A 21,421-nucleotide genomic window follows, 5' to 3' on the forward strand; every position below is an offset into this window, starting at 1 on the left:
TGATGCAGAGAGTTCCATTTTTTCCCTTGGGATTGTGTTATCAAATTTTGTTTCTTGAAGTCTAAGTATGTAGATTTAATAAATCTCTTCACAGAGTAATACGTAGATTTAGTAACAGGTCTGCAAGTAGCAGTGCTGCCCTTTGCTAAAGCATCCGCATTCTCGTTTCCCAGGATTCCACAATGGGATGGTATCCATTGGAATACAATTCTTTTATTGAGTGATATTAATTGAGAGAGCATTTTAGTTATTTCTGCTGTTTGAGATGAAGGTGTGTGTTTAGAGATGATTGATAGAATAGCTGCTTTGGAGTCTGACAATATAACTGCATTCCTAAATTTATTGATGTGGCATAGAAGATTCCTGAGACATTCACTTATTGCAATGATTTCACCATCAAAACTTGTTGTTCCATATCCAAGTGATCTATAAAGTGAGAAGAGACAGCATGTAACACCTGCACCGGCACCCTGTTCTCTGGAGATCATGGATCCGTCAGTGTATAAATGAAGCCAGTTTTGTGGAGGGTACCTAATATTAATTGTCTCTAAAGACAATTGTTTCAGTATTTCAGTGTTTACTTCTGATTTTAATATTTCTTCTGTTAAATTTAGATTATATTCTATATTTAATAGAGTTAAAGGGTCCGGTTTAATTTGTAAGTTTTCTTTTAAATTCGGAATAATGATTTTCTGTTTTAATTCTTGAACAATGGATATGAAACTTTTTTGAGTTTTCAATCTACAGAGAGGACTGTATGAATGCCAATTGTTTCCTGGTAATCTGATAAGTTTTTCATATTGAATCAGTGCTTTTTCTTCTGGCTGCAAAAGGGTATCTGCCCGATACAGGGGGGAGAGCCATTAATCCTTCCCATTGAAGGCTTTAAGGAACCAACCTGGCCAAATACCCAATGTCCCATCCCTACCTTCCCGTGGTGCAGCTGTTAGTAAGCATAATTTTACGAGCTGAACTAAAGGGAGGGGCTACTCATCCATTAGCACTGGTCAGCTTGATGAGTTAATGACTGAATTTGGTATAATTTTCCTCTATCCAATACCTAATTCCCTCTTTACCCTTTCCTATCCAGTCCTCTGACTGCACTCTTACTTTCTTCGATCCCGACGGCCTTAGAGGATTCGAGGCCTAGGGGTTCATTTCCCTTTCCTTCCTCCTCTTTCTACTTTTCTTTTCCTAGTGCTGACCTGCTATGGCACTAAAATCGTCCTCCAGTGGCTTAAGGAGGGAAAGCTGGTGATCAACAAGATCTCCCAGCTAGGTCCAATGGACCCGTCGGCCAACAGCAGGTGTGGTCCTCCAGACATTCTGGGGGTTGTGTGTGAATGAAGTAGCCACCAAAATGTTAAAATATGGTGTTCACTTAAATCGGCTACAACTTGCCATTTAACCGCTCCAATATGAAAGAAAGAAAGTACCGGTATATCATTATGTCTCATGACTGGAACATTGTACGAAATGGAAATACAACAATTTGAAATTTATCCTTTGAAAAGGTGGAAAAATTCAAGTATTTTGGAGCAACAGTAACAAATATAAATGACACTCAGGAGGAAATTAAATGCAGAATAAATATGGGATATATCTGTTATTATTTGATTGAGAATCTTTTATCATCCAGTCTGCTCTTGAAAAAAGCTGAAAGTTAGAATTTATAAAACAGTTATATTACCGATTGTTGTATGGTTGTGAAACCTGGACTCTCACTTTGAGAGAATCACAGAGGTTAAGGAGTTCGAGAATAAGGTGCCTAGGAAAAGTTACAGGGATGAAGTTACAGGAGTATGGAGAAAGTTACACAATGCACGCATTGTATTCTTCACCTAATATAATAGGAACATTAAATCCAGATGTTAGAGATGAGCAGGGCATGTAGCATATATGAGTGAATCTAGAAATGCATATAGTGTGTTCATTGGAAACTTGAGGAGAAAAGACCTTTGGGGTGGCCAAGGCGTAGATGAGAGGATAATATTATTTGAGGGAGGTGGGATATCATGGCAGAGATTGGATTAACCTTGCTCAGATAGGAACTGATGGTGGACTTAAGTGAGGCCGGCAATGAATCTCCTGATTCCATAAAAGCCATTTCTAAGTAAGTAAGTATTATTATATTCACTGCCACAGCACTTACAAAGTTACAGAATCATGCATCTCTCACAAGAAATTCACTCTCAGTGCTACTGAAGTCGCAAAATTGTACTGATTCTGTATTAGTCAGTCCCAAAACGCAATAGACATAACTCACATGTAGGCCTACATATTGTAACTTTAAAATTCAAAACAATAATGTAGTTTTATTCTTACAACAATAACTCTTTTCTACAATTTGAATGTAAACACTCCCGTCAACAATGGGATTTCCACTCCACACAGTAACACAGCATTCGTTATTGAACTCCACCGACGACAATGACAATTTACTTGGATTATCGAGAACAACAATGAACTGTTAATCTTAGCTAATGTTCACAAAGCACTATTTACAAAACAGAACTGTCAGTTCTCAGTTCGTTTGCCTTGACTAGCTCTTCTAGCTCAGTCACTCAAGTTCACAGTATCTCGAACCCCAGACCTTCAGGGACAATTCGCTGAACTTCGGACTCAGGTCCCCCAACTGCGGTCCACTGCACTCGAACTCAGGGCTTCAGATGCTAACACAGCTGCGGACACACTCAAGTCGAACTCCGGTCTCGAAGCTGGCTTCACTGCTACACAAGACTGGCTTGCTGTCCAACGACTACAACAACAACTGACTCTAGTTCACTCGCGTGTCGTAATTTAAACCAAACCATAGCTACGAGAATGTTCGATGCTAGAGATTTCCACGGATGTCCAGAGATGGCACTCTCGAATTCTCTGGATTTCTCTCCTCTCTGCCGCGGTTGCTCTCTCTCCTCTCCTCTCTACGCCACAGCACATGCCCCAGGAAGCAGATGCGCGCGCAACTTGCACCGAACCACGGCTGACCTAGCCCTTCTTCTGCCGGTCGTGAGATCGAATCTCACGTGGCTGTCACAATATTGTTTCTCATCTCCCATATCTCTTTCCCTTCTCTTCCCCCCCCCCTCTTATGTGTCAAAAATATACAAAGCAGAAATGAAGTATGTTTTTTACATATGGACAAAAATTGCACATAAAAAATGCACATCAGGAATTGACTGTGAACATACTACCATTTACGGAAATGTTCTTTTGTCAGGCAAGCACATAGAGAACATGAGATAAGGCACCAGCATAGCTCAGTTGGCCAAGGAGCTTGTCTGCCAATCCGGAGTTGCGCTCAGGCATGGGTTCGATTCCTGCTTGGGCTGATTACCTGGGTGGGTTTTTTCCGAGATTTTCCCCAACCATAAGGCGAATGTCAGATAATCTATAGCGAATCCTCAGCATCATCTCACCCAATACCATTTAGCTATTATCAATCTCATCAACGCTAAATAACCTAGTAGTTGATACAGCTTCATAATGAAGGGGAGGGAAAGAACAGTTAATCGAAAAAGATGGATGATCTGTTCTGCTTGTTCTTACCTCATTTTCTTGTTATTTTAAAGAAGTCTGTCACATTTTTTTTTTGAACTTTACTACCAGTAATTTTTTCTGATTTCCTTTCTAATTCCCCACAGTAAAAGAATGTCTGGAAATGAAGTGTCATCTTCTCGCTTCAAATACATCATTAGGATTTCTACGAATCAAACAAAGTTTGTAGTGAACACGAGATTCAGACACTGTCTCTATTCCTCTCCACTAATATTATTTTAATGTCAATAATCACAATACCGGTACAAGTTATGTGTCTCCACATTTACGAATTTATGTCACACCATACTACGAGTGCTGCAACTTTAATTGTGGCAACTCTGCTGTGAAGATGCCATGCAAAAGAACCACATGTTAGTTACATACGTACCTTACTCATTTTATGTGCTTGCACAGTGATGAAATGAACAGAATGTCATGTTAGCTGGCAGTCTAATGTAGTGTTGTCACGATGTTTTCGAATCAGAAACAGCGCAGTTGGATAAAGAGTGAATGTGTCAGAGGTTGTATAGCACGATAGTGTCATCAAAGTCATCAAGAGGCTTCAGGGAATCTCCATTGCTTTGTGGAACAGTGGCAAGGTAGGTAAAAGCATTCAACAAGATACGACAAAACATGATGCATATATGCCCCAGTTGTGAAGAAAAGCTGCAAGCTGTTTCCACATTACTCGAGATGGATCGGCGCCTAAGATTAGGGAGTTAGACCGAAAGACAGTATTAGTACATACAAGTACGACTATACTTTTACATTTTGAAGGAATGCTTGCACATGAGAAAAACTGCATCTTGCTCCTATCAACTAGGTCCTTGGAATCTAGATTATTTTCAATCTTCACTCATTTATCTCCTCTTCATAATTATACTTTCGTCGTCAATAATTTAATGCCTCTTCATAATAAGTTTGGTCATCCATTACTTCAATGAAACAACACCAGTACTAAGAAAATCTATCCCGATAATGTTTTCAATTTCCACACCTAATACTCTAATTCAGACCTTGCGTACACCAATTCCTAAAATTATAATAATTATGTTTGGCAACATTTTTCTCCCTTCTGTAAAACAGTCTACTTCTCGTCAGTGTTAATTCCTCCAGATTCTTTTCCTGTTCCGTGAGTATTACCAATCCCTATGCTTGATTTCATGGGTGCGTCCTTTATTCTATCTTCCTCTCTTACTTCATCCCCCAATGCCCCTTCATTTCCTCACATTTTATTTATTAGCTTATTCATCTCAAACTTTACTCATGCCCTTATGTCGTTCTCTAACCTCTCTAACTCCCTCATAACATTACAGCCATCTCCTGCTTCAGACTGCTTGCTATGCATTTCTTCATTATTCCTTACATTCTTTGCGTTATTTTCTGAACTTTTTTCAAAACTACTCAATCATGTCTTCTGCAATCCAGTGTCCATTCTTACATACTCTTTCCATAAACTGACCTTGCTGCAATTGGCTTCCTCCTTCAACGACTTCTATCTGAGCCACTTTCTTCATTCAACTTTCTTACATAGTCCCCATTGATATTACTCTTCTTCTCCTTGGGTACGCACACAAAGGAAGCAGGTTTCCTGCTTTCAGGTTGCCGGCGCCGGCACGCGCTTACCAGCGACAAGAAGTATTACGTGTTAGCTAATGAGGTCTGAACAGAAAGGAAGCAGGTTCGTACTTGTCAATGCGTGCAACAAGCGCCCACAAGTTTCCGGAATGGTATGCATACAAAGAACGCTGGTTTCCCGCTTTCAGGTTGCCGGCGCCGACACGCGCTTACCCACACCAAGAAGTTCTGCATGTTAACTAATGAGATCCGAACAGAAAGGATACAGGTTCGTACTTGTCAACGCATGCAACAAGCGCCTACAAGTTTACCGGAATGAATCTTTAATTCCTGCTCGCTGGTTGTTGACGCCTGTATTCTGTATTATCGGTGCACAGTAGAAAGTAAAATGAATAGTGATGCATTAATTGCTGCTGTTTATAACAAACCTGCGGTATGGGATAAAATAAGACAAGACAGTATCATAGCAAAAGGAATGTAGTAATTGTTTAATCAACTGTCCGAAGACAGGTCTGAACCTCACAATTGATACAAAAAGCATAATTTATGAGGAAACTAGGCCAGGAGATAATGGGGTAGGGTAGCCAGTTCCTTTCCCTCTCCATTGCATACATCGTCGATTAGTGAAGAATAAAGTTGTTGGAAAGGGATAAGTGCAGAAATGAAGCAGGACGGTAAGTAAAATATCTCAAGATAAGAATAGAAAATGTTTCACAATAATTGAGGGGTTTCTAGATTAAACATCACGTCACAAAAATTTATTTTTAAAAGGTTTATATGATCCTAATGGGGAAATTAGATTAAGCAGACTATTAGAAACCTTTAAATGGGGAATTTCTTAAAAATATTTTACAAACATTTTTTTTCTATAGGTAAGATGAGATTACATTTTTTAAACGTTTTCTGAAAAATCTTATCGATTAATTTGATAACTTTTATCTTTCAACACTTCAGTTGTTGATTTGATTGCTTACGAAACTCTACATAAGAGCTAATTAATTCTCACTTATAGTACTCTTCTTAGAAACAAAGCTGAGGGTGATGTGGAAGTATAGGCTACTATAAGAGATTAGTTTGCAGTCCATTAGTGCAATATGTTTCTAGTCAGCGATGTATGCAAAGGATGGGAAAATGAACTGTCCACCCTACCCCTTTATCGTCTAGCTTAGTTGCCTCATGAGTGATACCTTATTGGTGTTACTTAATGAGGTTTATATCTGTCTTCGGACAGTTAACTAAACAATAAACAATTTGCTGTCAAACGTGGGAAAATTCCACCTTCTCGATGTGGAGATCCTGGTAACTGCAGCAATCACACAGTAAAATGATCACATTTTTGAAGCTATGAAGTTCCTTAACATGTAGTGAAGCCCAGGGAATTTGAGCAAAGTGTCTGTAGCTCCTGGTAATCCAGACAAGACACAATTCTCGGCAGCGACTGAATTCGACAACCATCGTAGTGCAACACCATCTTCACCCTCACCAAATAAAGAGGATATTAGTGACATTAAGCCCTAATTTTTCCCACAGAATGATGACTAGACCTCGGATTTTTAGGCATTTAAAAACTGACTTTTAGGCACCTAAAATAGGTCCTGAATTTATCAAATTAGGCACTAAAAACATGGATTTAGGCAACTAAAAATACAATTTCAAGTAGTTAAAATTACTATTTTTATGCAGCTAAAATTACTATTTTATGCAACTAAAATGTAATTTCTAGCCACACGAACTACATTAACTATAAAAATGCAATTAATTAGTGAGTATTGAATATTACGGTATACAGTGACAAAACAGTAAGAAAAATATTGTGGTTAGAAACTTCATTTCTGTTAAGTCTTAAATTCTGAATACCGGTACATAGTTTTTAAATAATTCATCGGCCTCAGTGCTTTTTTTTTTTTTTTTTAGTAGGTTATTTTACGACGCTTTATCAACATCTCAGGTTATTTAGCATCTGAATGAGATGAAGGTGATAATGCTGGTGAAATGAATCTGGGGTCCAACACCGAAAGTTACCCAGCATTTGCTCATATTGGGTTGAGGGAAAACCCCGGAAAAAACCTCAACCAGGTAACTTGCCCCGACCGGGAATCGAACCTGGGCCACCTGGTTTCGCGGCCAGACGTGCTAACCGTTACTCCACAGGTGTGGACGCCTCAGTGCTCTAAGGCTGCTAATACATAAGTGTTTATATTACAATTAAATTAATTAATTTACCAATGAATTTACAGTTAACACATTATTCATAATTGGCATTTCAATACATAACTACGTTTTTCTCTAATTTTCTATCGTCGATCTTTGCCTTTTCTTATACAGAGCCATTTTATAATGGAAAAAATGCTTCTCAATGATACTGAAGCAATGGATACCTATTTAAATCTAGCAATATTTACCATGCTGATTTCTTTAGGGAGAACTACGTACACCCTTCCTATTCTTCACATTTCTACTGTCTGTTCAAGTGCTCAACAAAACCAGTCCTTCCAGGAATTTCTTCTTTCCTACAACCAAACTGTTATAGGATACTTGTACCATACGCACCCCATGACATTCAAAACTTTCTCTTTCATGCTACACGAAAATTTAAAAATATATAGGCCTACGTAACAAAGAGAAATGGAAAATTTTACGCTCTAAAACATTAAAAATAGGCATTTTTAAGAACCATAAAACCACTTTCAAATATTCATATCGTATATAAAATATGAAGATATTTAACTAGTTTTGATTTATCTCTACAAATAAAAATAGGTATTTAACCTAAAATCCGAGATCTAACGATAACCCACGGCCTACTGTGTCAGAGCCCCTGATATTAGGCCTACTACAACGTTTTTGGAATCCTCTTGTGTATCTGTTACAGAAAAAAAAGACGTAGGCCAATAGATGTATTAAATGATTCTTGCTACATATTGAAAGGCAGAAGCTTCAATATTTACAAAAGAAAACAAGTAGAAAACGGTTTTTTTGGTTGGTTATTTAACGACGCTGTATCAACTACGAGGTTATTTAGTGTCGATGAGATTGGTGATAGCGAGATGGTATTTGGCGAGATGGGGCCGAGGATTCGCCATAGATTACCTGGCATTCACCTTATGGTTGGGGAAAACCTCGGAAAAACCCAACCAGGTAATCAGCCCAAGCGGGGATCGAACCCGCGCCCGAGCGCAACTTCAGACCGGCAGACAAGTGCCTTAACCGACTGAGCCACGCTGGTGGCAGTAGAAAACGTGATCAAGAACGTGAGGAGATGAACATCTACACTTTTTAAAAAAAACCTACTACCATAGATATCAATTACACCAGTTTTTGGTTAAAAGATGTTCCATTGCATTAAAAATGTAATAAAATGTGTCCAAAGTGATTCTGGTATACTGAAGAAATGTATCTTCGTCTGCATTCAGCTCATTAAAGAAGTGATATTATTCACAACACCATTTTTTTACAAAGATTTATTGATGAATGCAAATTGCTTTTCTTGTCTCTCTTAATAAATCTATATGAGACTATCAAAATATAGAAGAAAGTCTTCATCAGACGAGCTAGTCATCGTGAAAGCAACTGGCAGGTTTTACCACTTTAACACGCATTCTCTGTGTCCACCACTCAGCGTCGACAGGCGCAGGCAATCGGCACTGGCAGCCAGCGAGCAGGTTACCAGCGTTTGCATGCTTCCTTTGTGTGCATACCCCTTGACTGCATTTTGTCCCAAACTCATGGGGATCCATATTCTCTTGGCAACTTTCCAAGTCGTACATTTCCCCATTTACTTTCAGTTTGCCTTTCTCATTATTGCAAAGTGCCCATTCCTTCTTGCTGCTAATAAGAATGGTAACAACAATTTTCTTCTCTTTCTCATTTTGAAGCTCAATTTGTTCTCAATTTAAATAATTTTTCTCTAAGATTCTTCAATTTACTAATAATTGCTTCTTTTATTCAAAAATTTATAAATCTCACTACAGTGAAACCTATCCATAATGGAATCACATGGTACCACATTTTTTTTCTATTGTGCACAGGTTTCTGTTGAGTACAGGTTAAGGTAAAATAAGTCCCATATAATATACCAGATGTTTCAGACCACCCGTATCAGCCTTTTTCCTCGAAAACTATGTGATACTTGTTGTTCATAAAAAAAATTTTGATAACCAAGACCTATGTAAAGAATTGATTGGTCGTAGTACCATTTCCCATAACAAACCGGAAGTAGGGGTACTTGTGGTCAACTTCGAAATTTCAAATGAGAACATGGGTCATTGAAGGTACCATTGGAAACTTTCACTGAAACTTTTTTTTTTCTAACTTTTATTGTTTACTCACAAAGCAACAAAAATGGTATCTTCTGAGAAATGCTGTATGTTGTTTATGTACATACACTTTTCATAGTAAGTGTCCAAAATGTACGCCACCCTGTGCTAAACAATGTTTTGATCACCTCCTAACATCCATGATTGCACTTCAGCATAGCTGAGAGACCCACAGACTTCTCTAATTGTTTGTTTCATGTCTTCTCTAGTTGTTGGACGCACCTGGTAGAACATGTCTTTAATTCTCTCCTACAAGAAGAACTCATTTGGAGCGAAGTCAGGAGATCAGGCTGGCCAAGCTACTGGTCCTCCTCATACAATCCAACGTAGGGGAAATAACTGATTAATAACTCGTCGAGCCTATGTGAAAAGTGAGCCATACAGTCATCCTGCTGAAGCCACATCATTAACCGAAGTACAAGGGGAACATCATGAAGCAACTGGTGCATAATGTTTCAGAGTAAGCGTGCATTCTACCATTCAAGTTCTCCTCAAAAAGGTATGGTCCTATGATTCGGTGTCTGAGGAGGCCATACCATGTATTGAGGTTCCACATGTGCTGGTAATCCACTTCACATAGACAGTGTGGATTAACCAGAGACCAGTAATGGGCATTGTAGATATTCACCTGACCATTATTTTTGAAAGTTGTCTCATCAGTCCACAGAATTCTGAGCTCGAAATCACAGTCGTTGTTTAGAAACCAGTTGCAGAAATCAACACAAGTCTGGAAAACATGTCCCCCAAGTTCCTGATGGAGATGAATATGGTACGAATGAAAGCTGTTGTCTTTCAGAATTTTAAACACTGTATTATGGTGCAATCCTGTGTCAAATGGTAAGCCTTCTTGTGGGGGAGAATTAAAAACATGGTCTACCAGGTGCTCCCAATAACCAGAAAAGACATGAAACAAAGAATTAGAAAAGCCCGTGGGTCTCTTAGCTGTGCTGAAGTGCAATCTTGGATGTTAGGAGGTGATCAGAAAACTGTTTAAGCACAGGGTGGCGTACATTTTGAACACTTACTATGGAGAGTGTACGTACATAAACAACATACAGCATTTCTCAGAAGATAACATTTTTGTTGCTTTGTGAGTAAGCAATAAAAGTTAGATAAAAAAAGTTTCAGTAAAAGTTGTTTCTTTTTAAAAGTAGTTTCCAATGGTACCTTCAATGACCCATGTTCTCATTTGAAATTTCGAAGTTGACCACAGGTACCCCTATTTCCAGTTTGTTACAGGAAATGGTACTACCACCAATCGATTCCTTACATAGGTTTTGGTTACCAAAATTTTTTATGAACAACCAGTATCATATAGTTTTCGATAAAAAAGGCTGATATGAGAATGGTCAGAGAGGTTGCTGTTTCTTTGTGTTTACATTACAATAATGCCACGACACACACTATTACCAGTAGATTGCATTAGAATAGTCACTTTAAGACAACAAGGTATGACACAAATGGAAATAGCAGGAATCATAGGTTATAATCAAAGTGATGTTTCTAGAGTATGGAAGAAATTCCAGGAAACTAATTCCATAGCAGACGACATGGAGCAGAATGACCACATAAAACAATGGCTGGAGAAGACCAATATTTCTGTATTTCTGCGCGGTGATGCCCTACATCCACTGCAACTCAGTTACAGAGGGACCTTCACAGGGCTATAGGGGACACCATATCAACTCAAACAGTACAAAATCGACTGCATGATGTAGGGTTACGTTCCCAAAGACCTCTGAAGGTTCCTCGACTCACTCCACAACACAGAGCACAGTGTGTAACATGGGCCAGAGACCATGTAAACTGGACTCAGGAACAATGGAAGCAAACATAGTTTATAGATGAAGTAAGAATTGGCCTCCATCCAGATAACAACAGCATTGGTGTGTGGAGATCCAATGGTCAATGTTGCAATGAATTGTATATGGTTGAACACTACCAGCAGTAGGAGTCATGTAGGGACATCGTATACCATTAGTTCACATACAGGACAACATGGATGCACAGAAATACGAGGACAATGTTCTTTGACACATTGTTACTGAATTTCCACAGGATATTGGAGCAAGATTCACATTCATGGATGATAATGCCCATCCCCACCGTGCTGGTGCTGGTGCAGAGACATGAAATTCATAGGATGAAATGACCAGCAGCCTCTCCAGATATGAATTGTGTAGAACATGAATGGTACATTCTGAAAAGAGCAATAGCCAATCGTCCACACCTTCCAGAAACCATAAGGGATCTGATACCAGCTGCCATACATGAATAGGGCAATCTTTCTCAAAATGAATTAGGTAACTTGGATTCCAGCATGACACATAATGTCCAGAGATGTGTACGAGTTCATGGAGACCACACACATTATTTAATTGACTCAAGATGTGTTTTTGTTTTGTTTTGTCAAATCAATGAGATATGGATTTTTGTTGCTAATTAAGACAGATTTTTTTTTTTATTGTTGTGTGTGTGTGTGTGTAAAAAGTTTACAATTTTATTTTGTGTTTTCTTTAAGCACTTGACATGTAGTAGAAATGCAGAGAAATCTGTGACACATCTGATCCAGAAATAAAAAATTCTGTAATTTGCAAAACTTTTTTTGACCAGTGTATTTCCACGTAGGTCACAAGTAGCAAAGGTAACATATTCTTATCAAGGATTATCCAGAATGATGCTTCATGCACTGCAAACACGAAATTTTTATTCTAGCTGAAGACTGAGTTGTTGGAGCCATAATTTCATCTCGTCTTCGTAACATTTTCTCTTCACTGTTAGCTAATATAAAGATCACTGTTATAATCTACCTCATACTTGTACAGAAGTCTGCATTAAGTGATATGTAGGCTATATTAGAAATAGATGGCTCAAAAAGTTGGTGGAACAGATTTGGGTTGCTCTCTGTATTCTTAGTATAAAGATATAGCTATTTTGTGATGATCTTCATGACTCACAATGATTTTTTTCAGACATATTTCAAGCATTGATCATTCTTGTAGTACTAATCAGATGTTATTCCAAAGGCACTACAAAATGGTTGATATGAACGGAGTTAAAGTTTCAAGAGCTGTTACTCTCAATGAACAGGATGGACTTATCACCATGTCACTGAAGACTGCCATCTCTGTGTCAGTTATATACAGAGTTGTCAAACAATTCAGACAGACCAGTACAAGAGGAGACATGGTCAAGGTAATAATAAAAATGAAGGACATCTAAAAGTTAGGACAGATTTCTGGTTCATTCTGCTCTATGTCAGCAAACTTCCACTGCTTCTAAAACGATCTCAGGATGATACCTGAAGTAACAATTAATGACCAAACAGTCAGTAATGTTTTCAGAGAACACAATTTGAGACATGCTAGAAAGATTTATCTTAAATGCCATTAGGTCCCACAGAACTCCAAGAACTTGCAAATATTATACTGAATGAAGAATGGAGAAATATATCTCAACAGAACATTTGAAAGCTTGTGCGAACATGCTCCCATAGATGCCAAAGTATCATTCATGCTCTTGGTAGGCATATGAGGTGAGGTTCGATGTAGAGAGCTTGACTATATCGATTATTAGGTTGAAGGAAGGGATTTCTCACTTTGTTTTATGCTGTGTCAAGATTCATTACCATTGGTTTTTTTTTTTTTTTTTTTTTTTTTTTTGTAAATGAGCATGAAATGCTATTTTATGTGAAATAGAGAGTTTGAAGTTTATGTATGAAGTATAACATTTTGTATTCTCTTGTTTAAATGTAGTATAAAAGTTAAAACTTGTTGCATTAATTAATTTTAGTAGAAATAATTGATTAAATGGCGATCTTACTCGTGTTAATTATGTAAGCATGTGTGGCTTACAGCTGTTGCAGTGTTACTTGACACCATCCTCAGAGCCTACTAGATCTCGGCACTATCTCAACTTCGCTGCCTGTTGTGTGGGTGCATTCATGTGGTGAAGAGTTGTGTCAAATAGTGTGTGTATTCTGAAATTGATCTGTGTGTTGAGAATTTGATTAGGGTGTGTTTTAGTGTGTCTGTATATTTCATATTGTTCTAGTGTGTTGAGTTTTTGGTTTTTGGGTTGTATGTGTAGGATTTCCATGTCTGTATTTATGTTGTTGCATGTGTGATTAGCATTAGTTATGTGTTCAGCATATGCTAACCACACACACAACAACATAAATGTATGGGTTGTAGTATGTGTAGAATTTCCATGTCTGTATTTATGTTGTTGTATGTGTGGTTAGCATTAGTTATGTGTTCGGCATATGCTAACCACACACACAACAACATAAATACAGACATGGAAATCCTACACATAGGCTACAACCCAAAAACCAAAAACTCAACACACTAGAACAATATGAAATATACAGACACACTAAAACACGCCTTAATCAAATTCTCAACACACAGATCAATTTCAGAACACACACACTATTTGACACAACTCTTCATCACACGAACACACCCACACAACAGGTAGAGAAGTTGAGATAGAGCCGAGATCTAGTAGGCTCTGAGGATGGTGTCAAGTAACACCGAAACAGCTGTAAGCCACACATGCTTACATAATTAACATGAGTAAGATCGCCATTGAATCAATAATTTATATTCAAGTGTTAAAAGTAGTGCACGAAAGATTCAACATGAATTTTAGTAGTATTACACATATGCCAAAATTTCAAAACACATTTTACATTTCTAGAAACTTTCCTACAATGTAAAAACGAACTGTTCTGTTACTATAAAATATAATTTAACAGAAATCTTACCATATGAGAAACACTCCCTCGAATAACGTTGACACAGTTCTTTTTTGATGTAACACCAATGAGAAGCTCCCTGCCTGATAATAGTCTGCCATCAATAAGCCTATTTAAAAAAAAATTTGAAATTATCACACATAAAAATTATACACATATACTGTAAGATATCCTCTATCAATCTGACAGACTGTGATTATATAGTGTTAGGTAGAAACTTTGAAGTAAATAAATTAAATTGATTTTGAAATGGAAAATGGTGTGTTACTGCTAATGTAATTTGTGTGTAAAATAAAACTAATAAAAATATAGTAACAATTTTTTTCATATTGCTTTGTTATTCAGTGCTCACTTGCCACGTTACCCATACTGAAATAAAAAACATATGAAGGAAAAAAAAAACTTTTTGGCTCATGAATTAATTTTCATATAATATGACAAAATAGAATCAGTTTATTTAGCATTGCATTTGAACTAATATTACCTGGTTCGAACTAGCTTACAAAATATGTTTGTGAATTACAGCAGTTACTTTCATAATTGACAACACTGCATAATGTACGCATCACAATTTCTCCAAGTAAAATTAGGAAAAAATACCCACAAAATAATGTGCGCATCCCATTTTCAACATGTCTGATGCACTTACATCTTATTTTAAAAAATTTAAATCAATAGTGAGTTACTGTATCATGATTAGTTTTTTTCAAAATGTGCTATCATGATTGGTTCTTTTCAAATACAGAAAACATATTTCGAACATGTGATTAAATGTCCAAAATTCTTGGAAATAAAGCTAGTGGTCATAAGTACACAGTATTAAAGTATTGTGACAGCTGCATCGGGATTCGAACGTGTGTCTGACAGGGCGTGCGGGAGACGAAACGTTGGTCGCTTCGGTGTGGTGGATGTAAGGGGAACGTCTGCATGCCGAGAGGGCAAGGGAAGATGCACTGCGGCGTGAGGCAAAAGGGGGGGACGAACCCTCCCGAACAGAATCGTCCAGGAAGAAGCAGCGAGAACAGAAGTCTGTAGAAGTAGAAATTTCGAGCATCGTACTTTCCCGAAACTATGGTTTGGTTATAAAAGAAGAGACGCAAGTGAGCTGGGAGCAGTTGTTGTTGTTAGTCATTGGACAGCACTGCCCTGCTAAGGCTAAGTGCCGTATCTACAAAAAGCAAAGTATCGAGAAAAACGAGTTTAAAGTTTTCTGTACAGCCTCTTTCGATTTTTACGTATGATTACATAATTTATGTGGTTTCCAGCTATATATGACATTACAAAATTACTGAAACAAACAAAAAATATATTAATTCAGCCACTTAATAGAAACTGCAGATACCGCTCTTTAATACAGCATGACTTAATATATAAATATCTGCCTTAACTACAAAATGCCGTATGTTGCCGCCCTGCTAAGGGGAAGTGAGGTATCTGGATAAAATTAAGAGATGAAAGAACAGGCATCCAGAACCATAAGGGCCCAAAGTACGGAATCGAAAAATTCACATTAATTTATGATATTCAAATTATTATTCAGATTTCTAATATGTTAGGTTTTGATTTGTTCATGGTACAATTTTATACATCCCACAATATCTATTAAAATATATCTGAACATGCATATATGCTAAAATATACAAATTCACCACAATGTGCTTTAGACCCTTATGATTCTAGGTATCTCTTGTGTTTAAGTTCTGAAATTGACGATTCTCTATTTTAATTAATAATGCTACATAAATAATATGCAATAGCAAATGCAGAAACTCATTAGTAACAAAAATTGAATACATATGATAAATCCTTTCTAATTATTTCATAACATGACATTATAAGAGACAAAAAAAATGACAATTTAAGTCGCGAACAAAATTATAGTATTAACAATGTAATAAGTAATCAATCTTTAAACATAAGTATGCACAAAATATTTACTGTATTAGTAAATCTCGCCAGAATTTAAGTCAATTTTCTGGAATGCCTTCTTTCAAGGTGTTCTCAATTCTATCTCTCTTCTTAAGATCAAATCCACAGGGCTTATCCAGATGTTCAGGCTGGCCTTCTATGCCCAAGGTTGCGGGTTCGATCCCGGGCCAGGTCGATGGCATTTAAGTGTGCTTAAATGTGACAGGCTCATGTCAGTAGATTTACTGGCATGTAAAAGAACTCCTGCGGGACAAAATTCCGGCACATCCAGCGACGCTGATATAACCTCTGCAGTTGCGAGCGTCGTTAAATAAAAAAAAACATAACAGATGTTCAGGCAATTGCATGCCATGTCTTTTCTGTGCTTTCTTTTGCAGGAAATCTAAAGTTTTGTAACTTTCAGTTTCATTATATGTTGTTTTGTACTCCAATACATAGTTACCTCTCACTGATTTCACATGAACGATACCCTTGAAGTAAGGTAGTTGTTTTGCAATTTTTTTCTGATGGGCAGTGCAATCTTTCCTTTGTGGAAGTTTGTGTGATCTATCTTTATTAGTTCCATTTTTCCATTATTTTCATCTTGACAAGCGTCTACAAAATCGTCAAAGTCGTATGTTCTTTTCTGCTTTTTGAGAGATATTTTGAACTTGGTGATGAATACTGTAAGCAGAATTTAATGTGTGTCCTGGTTCAAAACAGAAAAGGTTGATTTCTTGGTCAGCTATTTCCTTGGAATTCACCACAAAGACCAAGAAAGAATACAGACAGCAGTTCTTGTTCTGGCTTGAACAATTATCTACCCAAATTACCATATTTTGACATCTCTGTGTCTTTCAGGAGCATGTAAAACGTACCTATAATACCTTCCTTATTTCGTCCTGTAATAGCTTCATTCCAAACAAATGCAAAAGGTTTCAATTTAGATTTCTTTCCCACTGAAGCGAATGTCTCATAAGGTAGAATTCGTAAGTTGACTTGCAACACTTGAATTAAAATTTTCATTTTCTATCATGTTGGATAAAGAACATTTTTCCAAAGCTAATTTTACTAATTGTTTACGTCTAGAAGAAGAAGACATAATTATAATTGCTTTTAACACAGATTGATGTTTAATATAACACTGACAGGTGCATACTGAAGCAGAAAGCGGCATGTGGATAAAAATAGTGTGACAATGCTAAGAAAGACCGCGGTATATGCTTGGTACTAAGCAACAATGCAGTATCTGCAACTCACATACCGCACTTTTGCGTAGCATAAGACACATACTGCAGTCTTGCTTAGTTTATCTAGCGATTTTGTGCAGATACGGCAAAATAAAAAGCTTATATTACATTTGTCATTGAAGATACCGCATTTTTACCTAGTCCAATGAATTTCTAAGAGTACAAAACCCTATAAAGTGTGAAAACCCCATTTTTCAATTTTCCTGCAGATACGGCACTTTTGCTTAGCAGGGCAGAGCAAGCCAGCCAGTCTTGTGTAGCAGTGGAGCCAGTTTCGAGACTGGAGTTCGACTTGAATGTGTCTGCAGCTGTGTGAGCGTCCAAAGTCCTGAGTTCGAGTGCAGTGGAACGCAGTTGGGGGACCTGAGTTCGAAGTTCAGTGGACTGTCTCTGAAGGTCTGGGGTTCGAGATACTGTGAACTCGAGTGACTGAGCTAGAAGAAATAGACAAGGCAAACGACCTGTGAACTGAGAACTGACAGTTCAGATTTGTAAATAGTGCTTTGTGAACATTAGTTAAGATTAACAGTACATTGTTGTTTTCAATAATTCAAGTAAATTGTCATTGTCGTCTGTAGAGTGCAATAACGAATACTGTATTACTGTGTGGAGTGGAAATCCCATTGTTGACGGGAGTATTTAAACTAAATTATAAAGTGACTATTGTTGAAACAATAAAATTTCATTATTGTTTTGTATAAAACGTTATAATATGATATGCATAACTGGCAAAAACAAAAACAAGCACTTTCGGAAACACGAAATAAAAAACGGCATTTCGTGGCCCAGTATCCTGCAATTGAAAATACTTAATAGTTGGGACACGATTTTATGGTGCATCACGAAAACGCGAAATATGTTTATGTGCAGAAAAGGGGTTTTTGGTGTGTGTTTAATGATGTTAGGCCATATTCTCACGAGTAAACGCAAAATTTAATTTTATTCACAAAGCACATCTGCATTTACCACATACCATGAACTCGAGATGTTTAATTTTTTTCTGATTTCATGTATTTCATTTGAAAATAAATAATTTCGGAAGTGAAAAAAGGTAGTGAAGTGCACTATCTGTAACCTGTCCTACCTAAATACCATCCCCACCTTCACGTGATATAACTCGTTACTGAACAAATGAGGCTCTGTGGACTGAGTAACGGTGGTATAGCTGATCCATCAGGATTGGAAGAAATGCTAACACATTTGAAGGCCTGTCCTGAGGATAAAGGTAGTAACCCTACCAATGAATTTACTACTTCTCAACTAGCAATCAATTGGTAGAACATTCACCTTGCTTTCAAGTCTTCAAAGAGAAAAATTCAGATGGATACAAATAATGACGACTCAGCAAATCATACAGACATGAAAGAAATGGAAAAATGAATACATACTTAAACTTGTTCAAAGTATATTGGCTTTAAAGATTTAGAATTAGATCAACTTCTCAATCAAATGCCCACAAAAACAACTGTCATAACAGAAATAGAAAGAATTTTGGAAAACAGGAAAATTATGTAGGAAAATTAATATTTCACTGAAAACTACTATTTTTCCACATATCCTTGGATGTGAAGCTTCTAAACGAGGGGTCATTAATTAAAATCCATTCAGCCATTTTCCCGTAATTTCCATTACCAGTTCAAATTTTATATACAGTATATAAATATATTTGCATCTAGTTTTTGCATGATTCGTGTGTTCTTCCTTTAAGAATATTGGTACTATAAAATTACATTATTAAGACTTGTCTGCCCTTTTATAATAATTTTTATGTGTCGGTGCATTGTGAACTTAAATAAAGAATATTTATAGTTTTATCTACTATTTACATTGTTTATATGCGCATTATCAACTAAAATGTAAGAATAACTTATTTACAATTACATCAGCTATTTAGCAAACCTCAGAATCTTACTTGACTACAATAATGAACATACAATTTATAAGTTGGAAAAATTATAAAATATTTCCATCTAGTCGTTGCATGTTTGGTCTATCCTCTCTTTAAGAATATTGATATTATAAGATTACGTCATTAAGGCTTGTTTATCATCTTACAATACGTTTTATGTCCTGAAGCATTAAGAATTTCAATCTGACAATAACATATTTGAAGTTTTGTTTCCTATGTACATTATGAACTTAAATCTAAGAACTTGTTTACTACTTCATCTATTTACAAAATCTTAATGTATGAGTATTGTATTTTAAGGATGTTCTATCTACATGTGAGTTATATACCTATATTCATATTGAGGTCTCGCCATCCTCATTGAAAAATCACGACTACTATTTTGTGTTAGTAGTCAACATTTTTATACCTAATAATTTGAGAAAAATTCGTTCTGGCACCGGGAATCGAACCCAGGACCTCTCAGCTCTGCATTCTGAGCGCTCTTTCCAACTGAGCCATGCCAGGACACAATCTACGGTGCCGACCGAACTCTCCTCATTGTATCGTCAATGGCCTACTACCTGCATTTTAGACATATAAGTCATATATGCAGGAGCGCATATTTAAATGACTTATGGCCATATTTTAACAACAATTTTTTAATACTGTTAACATTGATATATATATATATATATATATATATCAATGTTAATAGTATTATTAGGTATATACATGTGAGTTAGTTATGTTATTGCTACTGGAGCTTCGTGAAGTCAATTGATCTAATAAAGTTTAAAAATGAGTGCCAATGCTTATCTATGATGTTGCTGTTAGAATTGGCCAATGTCCTCTGCTAGTTATAATTTGTTTTCTTAGAATCGTCCTTTGGGCTTCCAATATTTTGCATGTATAAATTAAATGTTCAGATGTTTGATCTCCCTCGTTGCAGGGACATATGGAATTTTCTGACAATTTGAATCTTTGCAGACAGGCCTATGACTTCGTTTTACTATGACCAGTGACAATTGCTGTAAACTTCGGTGTTATTGTTATCCTCAATTTTAATCTTTGTTCTATTGTTGGGAACAAAGATCTGCAGAAAGCCCCTTTTTCGGCATTCTGCCAGTGTGTTTGTCATTTTGTTAGTCTTTTCTGCTTCTGCTGAGTGGAGACTGTAGATAGTGGTATTGTATTGTAGAGCCTATACTATGCTCACTGCTTGATCACTGCTGCCTCTTTGGCAAATTTGTCAGCCAATTCGTTGCCCTGGATACCAATATGTGCCTTGACCCAACCGAAATGTATGGACCAATTTTGCTTTATGAGTTGCTGAATTTTATTTCTTATTTGTTCTATTATGTGGCTATGTATAGAGTGGTTTTTCAGAGAAGCTATTGTAACTTTGCTGTCGTTGTAGTTGGTTGCTGTTCTGCTATTGTTTGTGAGGTTTGTGTCAGCTATCAGTTCTTCTAGACTCTTAAGAACTGCTACTTGTTCGGCTTGGTTGTTTGAACAGGTATTGCCTAATTTGTATTTCCTTCGTTTGTACAAGGTTCCTTGTGCATATATAGCTACTCCTGCTCCAACCTTTTCACCCATCTTGCTGCCATCTGTGAAGATTTCCACTGCATATGGTGTTGTGTGGTTTACATCCTTTATACTTTACATTTCCTGTCTTGCTGGATGGGGCCATTCCTTAAATGGTAGTGACACATCACACTGGTGATCATATTCTGCTAAATTGTGCCTAGCTTTGTAAAGATATACCCTCTCCTCTATTACAATTGCTATAGGTGGTACACCAGCCATTACACAAGAAGCTTCATATGAGATGGTTCTGTAGGCCTTTGCTTTTTAATATTTATGAGTCTTTGTACTCTTTGCAGCTTTCGGAGATTTGTTTGTTTCTGTAAAGCCACTTCCCAGACTGGTGACCTGTATGTAAGTAGTGAGATCAGTGCTTCTTCATAGATGATCTTAAATGATCTGTGGCCCAGAATCCATTGTTGTTTTGCCAATCTTCCCAGCATATGTATAAGTGAGATGCATTTTTTTCGATATGGCGTCTATGTGTTTGTCGAATGTTAGCTTGCTGTCAACATGGATTTCTAAGTATGGTATTTAATTTCATTTGCTATTTCCAGTTTTCTATTGTTCAGATATATGTTGATGTTAT

General features: G+C 36.9%; 1 protein-coding gene across 4 annotated transcripts in view; it reads right to left on the reverse strand.

Annotated features, from left to right (window-relative positions):
* Positions 1-21,421, reverse strand: part of LOC138691298 (pre-piRNA 3'-exonuclease trimmer-like) — a 355,843-nt gene that overhangs the window by 164,843 nt on the left and 169,579 nt on the right. For all 4 annotated transcript variants that reach the window (XM_069813142.1, XM_069813140.1, XM_069813143.1 and 1 more), the window contains one exon: positions 14,206-14,305. In XM_069813142.1, coding sequence (XP_069669243.1) covers positions 14,206-14,305 — 100 coding nt within the window. The remainder of the gene's footprint in view (positions 1-14,205; positions 14,306-21,421) is intronic.

This window comes from Periplaneta americana, chromosome 16 (genome assembly GCF_040183065.1).
Source record: "Periplaneta americana isolate PAMFEO1 chromosome 16, P.americana_PAMFEO1_priV1, whole genome shotgun sequence".
Lineage (NCBI taxonomy): Eukaryota > Metazoa > Arthropoda > Insecta > Blattodea > Blattidae > Periplaneta > Periplaneta americana.